This window comes from Nerophis ophidion, linkage group LG16 (assembly GCF_033978795.1).
Source record: "Nerophis ophidion isolate RoL-2023_Sa linkage group LG16, RoL_Noph_v1.0, whole genome shotgun sequence".
NCBI classification, from domain to species: domain Eukaryota; kingdom Metazoa; phylum Chordata; class Actinopteri; order Syngnathiformes; family Syngnathidae; genus Nerophis; species Nerophis ophidion.
Window position 1 is genome coordinate 22,307,781 of NC_084626.1, and position 14,236 is coordinate 22,322,016.

At 41.3% G+C, this 14,236-nt stretch overlaps 1 protein-coding gene across 24 annotated transcripts in view; it reads right to left on the reverse strand.

The window, feature by feature from the left end:
• The window catches only part of cast (calpastatin), a 100,779-nt gene that overhangs the window by 14,800 nt on the left and 71,743 nt on the right, over positions 1 to 14,236 (reverse strand). For 18 of the 24 annotated variants that reach the window (XM_061874677.1, XM_061874689.1, XM_061874684.1 and 15 more), the window contains 12 exons: positions 13,453 to 13,503; positions 13,273 to 13,374; positions 13,097 to 13,177; positions 10,485 to 10,523; positions 9,506 to 9,592; positions 4,118 to 4,168; positions 3,937 to 4,029; positions 1,679 to 1,786; positions 1,434 to 1,535; positions 1,238 to 1,354; positions 1,081 to 1,182; positions 930 to 995 (listed from right to left, as the gene is read on the reverse strand). In XM_061874677.1, coding sequence (XP_061730661.1) covers positions 930 to 995; positions 1,081 to 1,182; positions 1,238 to 1,354; positions 1,434 to 1,535; positions 1,679 to 1,786; positions 3,937 to 4,029; positions 4,118 to 4,168; positions 9,506 to 9,592; positions 10,485 to 10,523; positions 13,097 to 13,177; positions 13,273 to 13,374; positions 13,453 to 13,503 — 999 coding nt within the window. The remainder of the gene's footprint in view (positions 1 to 929; positions 996 to 1,080; positions 1,183 to 1,237; positions 1,355 to 1,433; positions 1,536 to 1,678; positions 1,787 to 3,936; positions 4,030 to 4,117; positions 4,169 to 9,505; positions 9,593 to 10,484; positions 10,524 to 13,096; positions 13,178 to 13,272; positions 13,375 to 13,452; positions 13,504 to 14,236) is intronic. The other 6 variants (XM_061874697.1, XM_061874698.1, XM_061874686.1 and 3 more) reach the window with 2 other exon arrangements.

Sequence of the window (14,236 nt, forward strand, 5' to 3'; positions counted from 1 at the left end):
CAACAAAGCCAGACTGCAAAACAGAGGCAGACAAAACTGTGTGGAAGCTGACGCCAAAATGCATTAAACCTTATGATTTGATACTTTAGCATTAACACGTGTAAGAACATTTGTAAGTCAGAAAAGACAAAATCCATCATAGGTCCCCTTTAAGTAATACATGGCATTCATTGACTATCGCCAACAAGTTATTACTTGTTCCTTTTCTTCCAACACCTTTCTTTCACAGGAAGTGAACATAGTGGAAACATGTAAAATATAGTGTGAAGTAAATATCAGTAAAAAACATGGATAAGTGGTAGGATTAAATATTAACTGTGCTTCTTCCTACCCATTTTCAGACATGATGAAAAGTGCAAATGTAACCACGTACAGTACAGGCCAACAGTTTGGACACACCTCCTCATTCAATGTGTTTTCTTTATTTCCATGACTATTTACATTGTAGATTGTCACATCCAAACTATGAATGAACACATGTGGAGTTATGTACTTCACAAAAAAAAGGTGAAATAACTGAAAACATGTTTCAAATTCTACTTTCTTCACCCTTTGCTCTGATTACTGCTTTGCACACTCTGTGCATTCTCTCCAAGTGAAAACCATTTCAGGTGACTACCTCTTGAAGCTCGTGGAGAGAATGCCAAGAGTGTGCAGAGCAGTAGTCAGAGCAAAGGGTGAAGAAAGTAGAATTTGAAACTTGTTTTCAGTTATTTCACCTTTTTTTGTTAAGTATATAAGTCCACATGTGTTCATTCATAGTTTTGATGTGACAATCTACAATGTAAATAGTCATGAAAATAAAGAAAACACATTGAATGAGGAGAAGGTGTGTCCAAACTGTTGGCCTGTACTGTACAGCAAATAGATCACAAAACATGAATCAAATCTCAGGAATATTAATGTTATGAAAAGGTGAAAATGCTGACCTGCGCAGGCTTGGGTGGTGCAGGGGGCGCGGACACAGTTTGAACAAATGAAGGGACTTCAGCTTTCTGCAAAAAGAGAAGGGAACAGACGTGTCTTAACCACCACTTGCAATATTTTGTCAGTTATTTGGAGATGTGGTGTGTACAATACCTGTGTAAGAGCAGCTGATGAGCTCACAAAGTCCCCAGACAGAATGTCGAGGGCGTCGCCTGTATTCATGGTGGGCTGGATGAGGACAGGAGAGACAACATACTGTATCCTTCATGTAACAAAACAGTCGTCGGGCCCTTATGTATTGCAGTCTTACCTCAGGTGGCAGGGAAGGCAGCTTTTTGAGTTCATCCTTATTAAATCTGTACTCTGGAGCAATGGAGTCCTCCCGCTCTCCCACTCGCACCGCTTCCTCCTCTTTGTGCTTCTTTTCCTTTTGTACAGTAAAGGAGCATGGAATCGGGTGTCAGCGTGGATACTTGGGAAGGTGAGACATTTAGATGTTTACCAACCGAGACAATGTCCTCAGGTCGTAGTTTGGGTTCAGGTTTTGGTTCTGGTGCTGCCAAAGTGTCACCAAGAGCACTGAGAGCATCCAGCGACATGGAACCGCCCTGAGGACAGAACAAGGGATGTGTTTTCGAATTACAACTGTTGTACAAACATTCCCAATGCAATGCCTGTGTTCCCTAGTAGGAAACAATAAGTCTTGCCAAAAGAGTACAACTATGAAAATAATAGAAAAGAGGCCACACACCTGATCTGTCTTGGGCACTGTGTCTAATCCAGCCTTCAGAGAGGAATTAGTGGAGGTTTTTTCCAGCTTGGTTTCTTTATCAGCAGGTGGAGGAATACATACAGCTTTCTACGTACGCCAAGACAAGGGACAACTTATTCATATCAGATGAATGCATGTTGTTATTTTCACTGCCCAAGAGCATAATTATATTGGGCAAAGTATTTCTAACATTCTCGATCACATAAATATTAGAACTCAAAACATGCAAAAAAGGCTAAAAGAAGGTAAGATTTCACAACATGTTTTGTTTTATTTATATCCAGGCTGCCCACACTTTCTGCAGGCGAGCTACTTTTCAATGTACCAAGTGGAGGGGATCTACCTCATTCATATGGATCATTTATATTCATTTACTTATGAAAGGGACATTTTGGTTAACAAGTTAAATGTGTTCAATAATACAAGCATGTTTCTTTCATGAGGACAAGAATATAAGTTGGTGTGATTGTGATGACTTGCATCGATTGGAATCAGACAGTAGTGATGACAACCTCTATTTTCAAATGGAGGAGAAAAAAAGTCCTCCTTTCTGTCCAATACCACATGAAAGTTTGTCCAGCTTCCATACTCCTTTTTATAAGCTTTATAAGAAACACATTGGCGGCAAACTCCATAGCTTGCTAGCTTGTGTGCTTGCACAGACTCTTATTTTGTTAGCGCAGCCAGGATGAAGCAGGCTTTTATTGTGACAACAGGAACTGTGCAGTCGAACTTTAGAGTTTTGACAACAGGTACGGTGTGAGAGTCTGTTGAAAAAGTGTCTCTGGCCTTTCTGTCTGTGTTTTTTTCTTAAGAATGATCTGGCAGTAGCCAGGTCATCTCACAAGACCCTCGGGTGCCGTGAATGTCAATCAAGTGATCAAAGTCACGCCTTGGTGAAGATTGATGATCCATCATTTTTAGCTCTATTTTTTGAATGCCTGGCTGGCGATGGACTGACACGCCCTCCACCATCCACCACTAGCTTGCTATCCACGTATTGGGCACCCCTGTTTTATGATTAAGGAAAGGCCTGAATTTTGAAAAATACCAAACTTTCTCCTTCATTTGTTTAGCAAATGGTTAGTGAAGTGCATTAAGGCCACCTAGGGCTGGGCCTAAAATGTATATTGCAGCCTCCTGCAATAAAGTTAAAGTACCAATGATTGTCACTGTGCGCGCGCACGCACGCACGCACGCACGCACGCACGCACGCACGCACGCACGCACGCACGCACGCACGCACGCACGCACGCACGCACGCACGCACGCACGCACGCACGCACGCACGCACGCACGCACGCACGCACGCACGCACGCACGCACGCACGCACGCACGCACACACGCACACACGCACACACACACACACACACACACACACACACACACACACACACACACACAGCTCGGTTGGTAGAGTGGACGTGTCAGCAACTTGAGGGTTGCAGGTTCAATTCCCGCTTGTGCCATCCTAGTCACTGCCGTTGTGTCCTTGGGCAAGACACGTTACCCACCTGCTCCCAGTGCCACCCACACTGGTTTAAATGTAACTTAGATATTGGGTGTCACTATGTAAAGCACTTTGAGTCACTTGAGAAAAGCGCTATATAAATATAATTCACTTCACACACACACACACACACACACACACACACACACACACACACACACACACACACACACACACACACACACACACACACACACACACACACACACACACACACACACACACACACTAAGTGTGGTGAAATGTGTCCTCTGCATTTGACCCATCCCCTTGATCACCCCCTGGGAGGTGAGGGGAGCAGTGGGCAGCAGCGGTGCCGCGCCCGGGAATCATTTATGGTGATTTAACCCCCAACTCCAACCTTTGATGCTGAGTGCCAAGCAGGGAGGTAATGGCTCCTATTTTTATAGTCTTTGGTATGACTCGGCCGGGGTTTGAACTCACAACCTACCCATCTCAGGGCAGACACTCTAACCACTAGGCCACTGAGTAGGATAACGATATATATCACAATATATTATTTGGTATGCAAATGATAATAGAACCATTTCAAAAAACAAGTTCAAAACAATTAAATAATTATCCTATTTGCTATATTATACAAAAATACCGTATTATGTGGGATAAATCATGCTACAGAATTAATTAGCATTAGCACACAAATACCCCCAAAATATATAAGGTTAAAAAATGTTTTCAAAACATATTACAGCAGTGTTGTTGTACCTTGAAAGGAGCAGTGGGAATTCCAGTTGCCAACGAGAAATTATCGACCTCCATCTTGGCTTTTTTATCAGCTGGAGGAGACGCGGCGACGTTCTGCAAACACCGGATCAAAGCAAGAGGAATGAATATGCAAGGCAGAATATTTCAAACAAGCATACTAGGGAATGTATGGTTGATCTACCTTTACAGGTGGTGCTGCAACATAAGGGGCAACAGACGAGACACTGGCATTCTGCAAGTAAGAAAAGTTCATGTACTCAACTGCTGCAAAAAGCTCAATGCACTAGGGCTGCACCATTTGGACTGAAAACCTAATTGCAATTTTTCCCTCCGGAATTGCCATTGGATTTGCTATTTTTATATTTTATACATAAAATGCCTGAAACTACAAAAATAAGTGAAGGAAGACCATGTTGCTTTTAGACAGTCAATCAACATATTTATTGCACCAAGGTGCCACACATTGAGACAATATGCAATCATTTACTTTAAAAATATTTGGCTTAATGCAGACAGACTAAGAGCTTTTGTCTACATCACTGACTCTCAAACTGCGGTGGCTCGCCAAATAATCACTTGATTGAAATACTGTGCTTTATTTTCATACATTCAAACTCTGTGCTACTATTCAAACTGTGAGCAATGTTACAGTGGCCAAATTTATCAAATATATTCTACCTTGTTTTAAAGAATACCTAGATCAAGGGTTGGCAAACCACAATGTTGAAAGAGGCATACTGGACCAAAAAAACAACAAAAAAAACTGTCTGGAGCCACAAAAAATTAAAAGCCTTATATAAGCGTTATGATGAAGGCAACACATAATATATGTGTCTATATTAGGCTACGGTCAAAATGACCATGTGTCGCAGGCTGAAGCAAATCTTCGTTGACAGAAATATTGAAATGTAATATTTACTCTTCACATCTTTACTACATTGGAAAATATTAGTAAAACAAAGGCTTCTCAGAGGATGAGATAACTCCTGCAAATGTCTGTCTTAGAATGGCCAAAGTTGTGTCCAAGTTAAAGGAAACGGCAGGCTGCCTTCTTTTAATAGATTTACGACAATCTTTGCAAGCTGGGTAATGTTTGCTGTGGTCTGGAACAACGCAGCACACAAACAACTATTAGAAATGCAGCCAATATGTCATGAATTGATTAACGTGGACCCCGACTTAAACAAGTTGAAAAACTTATTGGGTGTTACCATTTAGTGGTCAATTGTATGGAATATGTACTGAACTGTGCAATCTACTAATAAAAGTATCAATCAATCAATCAATCAATGAGACATGCAAATTTAAATTAAATAGATGGACGACATAAGTAAAGGAAATTAAATGAGCTGGAAAATAGGGCTGGGCAATATTGCCTTTTTTTAATACCGCGATATTTTTAGGCCATATCGCGATATACGATATATATTACGATATTTTGCCTTAGCCTTGAATGAACACTTGATGCATATAATGACAGCAGTATGATGATTATGTGTATACATTCAAACATTCTTCTTCATACTGCACTGATATATGCTACTTTTAAACTTTCATGCAGAGAAGGAAATCACAACTAAGTCAATTAACCAAAAGTGTATTTATTAAAGTTATTAGCAGGTGACTTTTCAAATGATGCTACATATTAGCAGAAATGCTACTTTTGGGAGCATTAAAGTTATCTATTCGTCATATTCCCGCTTGAAGCCGAACCACCGCCAGACGATGGACCTGCTGTTTTTATTGGGAATTATTCTTCCTTACGTATGTGACGTATGACATGACCGTAAGTGACGTATTTAAGAATGTGCGCCTGCTTGTCTGTGAGGAGACACAGGAAAGAGAGAGTAATGCCCGCAGTTGTGTGAGAACGTCTACTCGAATATTACGATATAGTCATTTTCGTGAGATCAACAGGCGGATCGGTGCGGCGTCTTCAGTAATGCGGACGTTGTACCGGTCCGTTGTGGTGAAGAAGGAGCTGAGCCGGAAGGCAAAGCTCTCAATTTACCGGTCGATCTACGTTCCCATCCTCACCTATGGTCATGAGCTTTGGGTCATGACCGAAAGGATAAGATCACGGGTACAAGCGGCCCAAATGAGTTTCCCTCTCCCTTAGAGATAGGGTGAGAAGCTCTGTCATCCGGGAGGAACTCAAAGTAAAGCCGCTGCTCCTCCACATGGAGAGGAGCCAGATGAGGTGGTTCGGGCATCTGGTCAGGATGCCACCCGAACGCCTCCCTAGGGAGGTGTTTAGGGCACGTCCAACCGGTAGGAGGCCACGGGGAAGACCCAGGACACGTTGGGAAGACTATGTCTCCCGGCTGGCCTGGGAACGCCTCGGGATCCCCCGGGAAGAGCTAGACGAAGTGGCTGGGGAGAGGGAAGTCTGGGTTTCCCTGCTTAGGCTGTTGCCCCCGCGACCCGACCTCGGATAAGCGGAAGATGATGGATGGATGGATGGCATTTTCTGTATTGCACAGAGACAAACCCGCGATATATATCGTATATCGATATATATCGCCCAGCCTTAACTGGAATATAGCTACAAATGAGGCATAATGATGCAATATGTACAGACAGCTAGCCTAAATAGCATGTTAGCATTGCTTAGCTTGCAGTCATGCACTGACCAAATATGTCTGATTAGCACTCCAGCAAGTCAATAACATCAACAGAGCTCACCTTTGTGCATTCACGCACAGCATAAAAAGTTTGGTAAACAAAATGAGACAAAGGAGTGGCATAAAAGACATCTTTCTGTGGCAGCATCGGAGAAAGTTGTACCTGTACACAGACTATGGTTAGTTCATCCATCCATCCATTTTCAACCGCTTTTACCTTCTGGGTCGCAGGGGGTGCTGGCGCCTATCTCAGCTGCATTTGGGTGGAAGGCGGCGTACACCCTGGACAAGTCGCCACCTCATCACAGGGCCAAAACAGATAGACAGACAACATTCACACTCACATTCACACACTAGGGACCATTTAGTGTTGCCAATCAACCTATCCCCTGGTGCATGTCTTTGGAGGTGGGAGGAGCCTATCCCCAGGTGCATGTCTTTGGAGGTGGGAGGAAGCCGGAGTAGAACCCACACAGTCACGGGGAGAACATGCAAACTCCGCACAGAAAGATCCCGAGCTCAGGAAGGACCGTGAAACTCTGAACAGTGAAGCATGTTTCATGTAAAGAGTGCGATTTCTAACAATTAAGAAGATTTGTGTCATGTTTGTCCTCCAACAGAAACCATATTGAAACAAAAAATTCGTATTTTACCTTATATTTTTCCATTTTCATACATTTTTGAAAAAGCTCCATGGAGCCGCTTGAAGCTTTAGAGCCGCGGGTTGCTGACCCCCGACCTAGGCCTACTACCCAAGTGTATTTAATGTTGGTCGTTATAGTGGTACTTGGAGAACCAGGTTTTTCCGAGGTGGTACTTGGTTAAAAAAATTTGAGAACCACTGGTCGACATCATGCTCATACGTGAAGAAATAACCGAAAAAAACTTATGCAATAAATAAGATGTAATGTAACCAATAAATAATAATAATGCAAGTAATCATTTAAAAGGATATAAACTTGTATTCCTCATTACTGTAGAACTGTTCACCATTGTGCTGCAATTGGAAGGTAAATAACTTTTGTTATAAAACAAAAAAAATTAATGAGCTCTCATTTCTGTAGACAAAAATGTACTTCAATAAATATTGAACATTCTAAAGTGCATTTTTTCCCAGTTTTTTCTGGCCATCTCGCTAGTTCGTCCGTGTTGATGGGCTCATATTGCCCAACCCATTTGAAGCCGAGATATTACCACAACGGTACATTTGGCATTGTAATGATCATTTTTTTCACTCATAATTTTTGTTACTTTGTGGCACTTCTCACTGACGAGTGGCGAGTAGGGAGGCTGTCTGGAGAGTGCGTGCTTCCTGTGTGTGTAAAGCTGGGGGCTCCCTCTCCGCGCTCTGAGACAAAGACTGTGAAAGGCTGACAAGAGGGCTCACTGCGTTCAGTTCATTCTAATGTTTAATAAAGGCGCTCAGTTGCTGAGAGCGATGCACGGAGTCAGACCTGTTTCTTCCTTTTTGAAGCACAGAGTTTCCCCTTAAGGTAATTGAATGTGGCGCGCCGCCACGGCATGTTAATTATCGCCACACCTTGAAAATAAGGGCTTCTTTTTTATATCAGGAATTAAAGTAATGTAAAATAGGCTTTTTTTTTTTACACTATTACCAATTTTATGTTAACAAACCACGGCACAATTCCAACAGGTTTTACCTCCCATGAAAACACTTTTGTCTCCTTGAGTCTTCGCTTGGCCGCCAGACACACAACAACACTTCCTCATTCTCCGCCAATCACCTTTCAGGCAAGGACGGAGTGTTTGTATATATAGGAAAAGTTGACATCAAATCCAAACCACACGAACATAAAAGATTACCATTAGCTGGTCGTTACAGAATGAATTGAGATATGCAGCCTATTAATTGCTAACTATTGACAAGTGATGTACTGTCTGTAGCGTTGTCAGCTTGTCTGTGATGTGGACGTGACTTTTATATATATTGCAGATATACCCATGCAAACAGCCAACCATGCGGATATTAAGAGGACAGTGGAGGCTTTTAAAAAAGAGAAAGTCCAAGTAGATCAACAGTGCAAAGCAAGTGTGACGTTATATTTGCTTCAGCCTCTTTAGTCAGGGACATCAAAGGACAGAAGTAGTCACTAGACACGAGTACATTCTATAATAACACCAGAAGAAGATGCAAGATTTGTTGCTAGTTGTTTTTAATATTAAAAGTAATTAAAAGACTGTAAACACATGAAAAAGTCTCAAAATACCTCGTACAAAAAGCAGCAACAAATGAAAACATGGCAAAAGGCTAAAAAATATATATGTTAATACTTATTAATAAAAACAATTTTGTTTTCAATGTATGTATACATTTTTGAGGCTTTTTAAATAGAATCATATCATCATAGCAAATGATGCTAATTACTTGATGACATCATCATGACCACGGCCAAAACCACCACAGGTGTCGTGGCAGTTTAGGGGAAACCCTGAAGCAAGAGACGAACAAACGGAAGGCTGAACGATTCTGATTGGCACTCAAATGCTAGTGACAAACAACTGTCTGACGCAAATATTTATTGCACTAAATAAGTGAATTATATTTATGTAGTGAAGTGAATTATATTTATGTAGCGCTTTTCTCAAGTGACTCAAAGCGCTTTACATAGTGAAACCCAATATCTAAGTTACATTTAAACCAGTGTGGGTGGCACTGGGAGCAGGTGGGTAAAGTGTCTTGCCCAAGGACACAACGGCAGTAACTAGGATGGCGGAGGCGGGAATCGAACCTGCAACCCTCAAGTTGCTGGCACGGCCACTCTACCAACCGAGCTATGCCGCCCTAAAACCTTGATGTCGATTAATGGTGCAGCCCTAAAATGGTGCAGCCCTAAAATGTACCCTACTTATGGATGCTGGTCTTGCAGAGGAGTACTGATAATCTGCTACATTCCTGACAGCGGTGCTACAGCATAAAGACTGACCTCCTGCATTTTGGGTGCAGCTGGAACTGTTGATGTCATGAAACCTGCTGAAAGGGATTCCAGGGCCTCGTCCGTGCTCAGTGGTTTCTAGGGAGGAATACAAAACGTCACCACCAGCAAACCAAAACCTTTTCTTTATACAACAGTACTGTGGTCAGTGGTTTCATTTCTGGAGAAGCACACAAAACGGTCCTCAGAATTCTCCACTAGAGGGCATGTGTGACTAATTTCTCAAAGCAAACAAATCCAAGAGCAACACAGACCAGCAGTGAAAGAAAACACAGAGTAGACACACCCATTAAATTCCATTAAGAGGAGTATAAAGAGTACATAATAAACTACCTGAGATTGCACATGCGACACAAAAACTGCTTCAGCCAACATGTTAAAACCACAAATGACAAAAATGAGAAGTCACACCAAAGAAGGAGGAGCAGAAAGTGGAAAAGATGATGAGACGCTAAAGGGGAGTGTCTTGCAAGTCAAGATGCCAATGAAGGAGTGATGACGACTAGTAGTTAGAGATCAGATATCATGTTTGGGGTACTTGTGTGAAAGCATTCCACACTACTGACAAAAGTGTTTGGGCATCTGGACAATAACACTAAGGTATGAGACCACAAATATATTCATGTTCACCCAAAAGGTGCTGAATGGGCTGGGCCCAAGTTCTTTCACACCAAACTCATCCAACTAGCTGGAACAGAAAAGTTCCCACAAAGTTGGATGCATACAACAATGCACGTTTTAAAATAATATGAGACTAAGGACAGAAGGGAATGTGTGAAGAAGTCTACGCCTAACACAATTTAAAACTGAAGTCTTTTGACTTTTGTCCTCATAGGGCATGTTGGACAAGAGCCAACAAGATGAAGTGAGGAGGGTGAGTCCTGCACTGCACCCAACAGTGCAATGCAACATTCCCCCGTCTCGGAAAAACAAAGCTCAACAAATACAGCAGCAGCTAAAGTTCACTTACAGGAACATCTTTGGGTTTGGCATCTGCAGGGAGTGGAGCCTACAAAATAGAAGTATATTAGATCAACACATACAGTCTGTAAATAATGCTGCACACACACACACACACACACACACACACACACACACACACACACACACACACACACACACACACACACACACACACACACACACACACACACACACACACAGTTGTGTGTTTGTTAGTCTTTTCTTTAAATATTATGTATACAGTACATTACAAAAGTTTGGACACACCTCCCCATTCAATGTGTTTTCTTTATTTGCATGACTATTTACATTGTAGATTGTCACATCCAAACTATGAATGAACACATGTGGAGTTATGTACTTAACAAAAAAAGGTAAAAAAATGAAAACGTGTTATATTCTACTTTTTTCAAAATAGCCACCCTTTGCTCTGATTACTTTTTCGCACACTCTTGGCATTCTCTCCATGAGCTTAAAGAGGTAGTCACCTGAAATGGTTTCCACTTCACAGGTGTGCTTGAAGCTCATCGAGAAAATACCAAGTGTTCGAAAAAGTAATCAGAAGAAAGTAGAATATAAAACATGTTTTCACTTATTGCACCTTTTTTTGTGAAGTACATAACTCCACATGTGTTCATTTAAAGTTTTGATGTTACAGTCTACAATGTAAATAGTCATGGAAATAAAGAAAACACATTGAATGAGGAGGTGTGTCCAAACTTTTGGCCTGTACTGTATATTTATGGGGTGTACCTGCTTTGAGTCACTATAAAAAAGCCCTATATAAATATAAACATTATTAGGCTAGGAACAACAGATATTTTAGCCAATACTGGCATAAAAATGTGATATCGGATCATGTCAAGATCAGGTTTTTCGGACTATTATCATATTGGACAAGGTGTAGCCTTAAATTTGGCGCCCAGGCTGAAGAAATACAGATTTTCCAAGGTCGCCTTGTAAATATGCACTTTGCAATGACTACAAAGGGCTAATTGTGCAAACGGGGAGTGAGGTGGATTTAAAACTGTACTACTAATCTAACATCGCACCTCCGGAAGATGTCACAACCTAAAGCTGCTCTGTCAGGGTTGGGAAGATGCTTGGCTGGCAGTCGTTCATTGTGACCCGCTGTCTTCCTAGTGCAATTCAAACCTTCAGGATACACAGACGCACGGAGAAAAAGAGCAACTCCACGGCGCAAGGGCATGTTTGGAGTGATTTATGGTCTCTCTTACTCGTGTTAACTCTGCACGGCGGCCATCGGACCCATTTTTAATTCTTTCGCACTATTTTGAAAAATAAACATCAAAGCTGCTTTCCTAAACCACTAATGCTAACATGGGCTAAGTGTTGGTGTTTTTGTTAACTTTGAGCAAATTGCAAACAGCCCTTTAAGCAGCATATAATAATAATATGCAACCAACAATACTGAAAAAAACAATACCCTGGTATAGTTTTGCATAGTGAATTAATCAAGTATTGTTTTAAAATGTGCAGCTTTATTGTAAAGTTGGATGTTCATAATAGATCTTGTTAGTTTAGTTGATTAATAGTCATTATCTTTTTAGAGGCTATTTTGACAATTTAAAAAAAAGTGCCTTTTCTATGATTTACAGAACATTTGCACAAATAGTGTTTGTTAGTGAATGCAACAAGTGGCATCTCAGGTTACATTTCATTACATGAGATGTAACCTGAGTGAAAAACTGCTGCAAATATCACATATTGGCATATTGGGTATCAGTAAGTAAGCAAATATCAAGCATCTCTAAGGGAGCCCCTAAAAATTGTAAATACAGGTTAAACTAAAAAAATAGAATAGTGTGCAAAAGTCAGCGATTCAACTTGAAATGTGAACTATGTGATATAAACTCTTTACATGCAACGTGTGAAGTAAGATGTAAAGCCTTTATTTATTAGAATTTTAACGATCATGGCTTAGTTTTTGAAAACCCAACATTTTGTGAGATTTTCAATTTGCGGTTTTCAAAATGCTGTAGCCATTCATTTTTTACCGCTTGTCCCTTTCGGGATTACGGGGGGTGCTGGAGCATTCGGGCGGAAGGCGGTGTACACCCTGGACAAGGCGCCACCTCATCACAGGGCCAACACAGATACAGACAACATTCAAAGATCAGGGCCAATTTTTAGTGTTGCCAATCAACCTATCCCCAGGTGCATGTCTTTGGAGACGGGAGGAAGCTGGAGTACCCGGAGGGAAGCCACGCATTTATGGGGAGAACATGCAAACTCCACACAGAAAGATCCCTAGCCAGGGATTGAACTCAGGACCTTGGTATTGTGAGTCACATGCAGTGCTGCTGTAAGCCATAATCATCCAAATGTAATCAAAAAAAGGCTTAAAATATCCTGAGTTGTAGTTATGAGCCTTAATCATATGTTAGTTTCACCTTGTAAATCTAATTGCTGGAATAAACCAACCTTTGCACGATATTCAAATATTTGGAGTTTCACCTGTATTTGGTTTCAAAACCTTCGCTTGGTAACACCAACTGAGGGGCGTTGAAGACATGCACATACAATTTGAAGACAGGTTTTGTTGTGTAAAAGGAAAAAAAACAGACCACCAACACAGATTCTGTACATAGAACTGACCAAAGCATCAAATCTGTATTCTGGTGGCAGCGTTTCTTCTCTTTCTCCACACTTCTGAGCCTCCTCGGCCGTGACGTCATGCTGCGACACGTGCAACAACACACAATAACTCTCACCACAACCATGCTGCACCTCATTGGAATGTGTCTTTTTACGTTGAATATATAAGAGTGTACCTCTTTGACCTCTGGACCAGTAAATTGCGGCTCTTTTGGGGCGACAGGATCAACTGATGGGAGTATACTGGCCAAGGCGTCAAAAGGATCTAACGCAGGTGCCTGAACATGCCACGCCATTAAGCACAAAGCAGCAAACAACATGCTATCATGCCTTCCATGGTAGAATGCCACGCTTACCTCCTTGGCCCCTGTTGTTCTTGGTGCCTTGGGAGGAACTTCCACTTTCACCTTTAAACAAGATAAAAAGAAAAGAATCCATTAGAAAAAAGCGTGAAAAGTCGAAGCATCACTCCTGATTATGTTCCATTCCAGCACAGTTCAATGAGATTTGAATACTAGTTTTGTTTAGTTCAAATTGCTTAAGTAAAAGCACAGTTCAGATGGACACAGTCAGAGATGTATTAATTGCACATGTTCAGTATGGTGGATAATGATTACAGATGACTTGTCCAGGGTGTACACCAGCTTCCGCACAAATGCAGCTGAGATATGCCCACGCGATTCAGTATTGTACAAATGTCTTCCCTTTTTGCATGTTGACTGTTAATATCTGAAACTGGTGTAAGGAAATCCCAAGTCATCAGATCGACCTGTTTGCTCTAAATATGCACATTGGAATGTACACTGTGTGTATGACAGTAGTTTAGTATCAGAAATATACAAGCACAAGATGAGATAGCAATTAATCTGTCACACAATTAAACAAAATAATCCTCTGCATCCTAAATACTTGAGAACTAAACAGCAACACAAACAATGGCAGTAAACAAAATGTAAAGTGTGTAGACAGTAAGTGTCACTTGTACTAAATTAGCATGTGCAGGTTAGCCATAACAGCTAATTTGTTTAGCAGTCACTGATTGATTGTTTGAAACTGTTATTAGTAGATTAAAGAGGAAGGGAATACATGATATGAAACAGTACATATTCCGTACAACTGAGCACTAAATGGCAACACAAT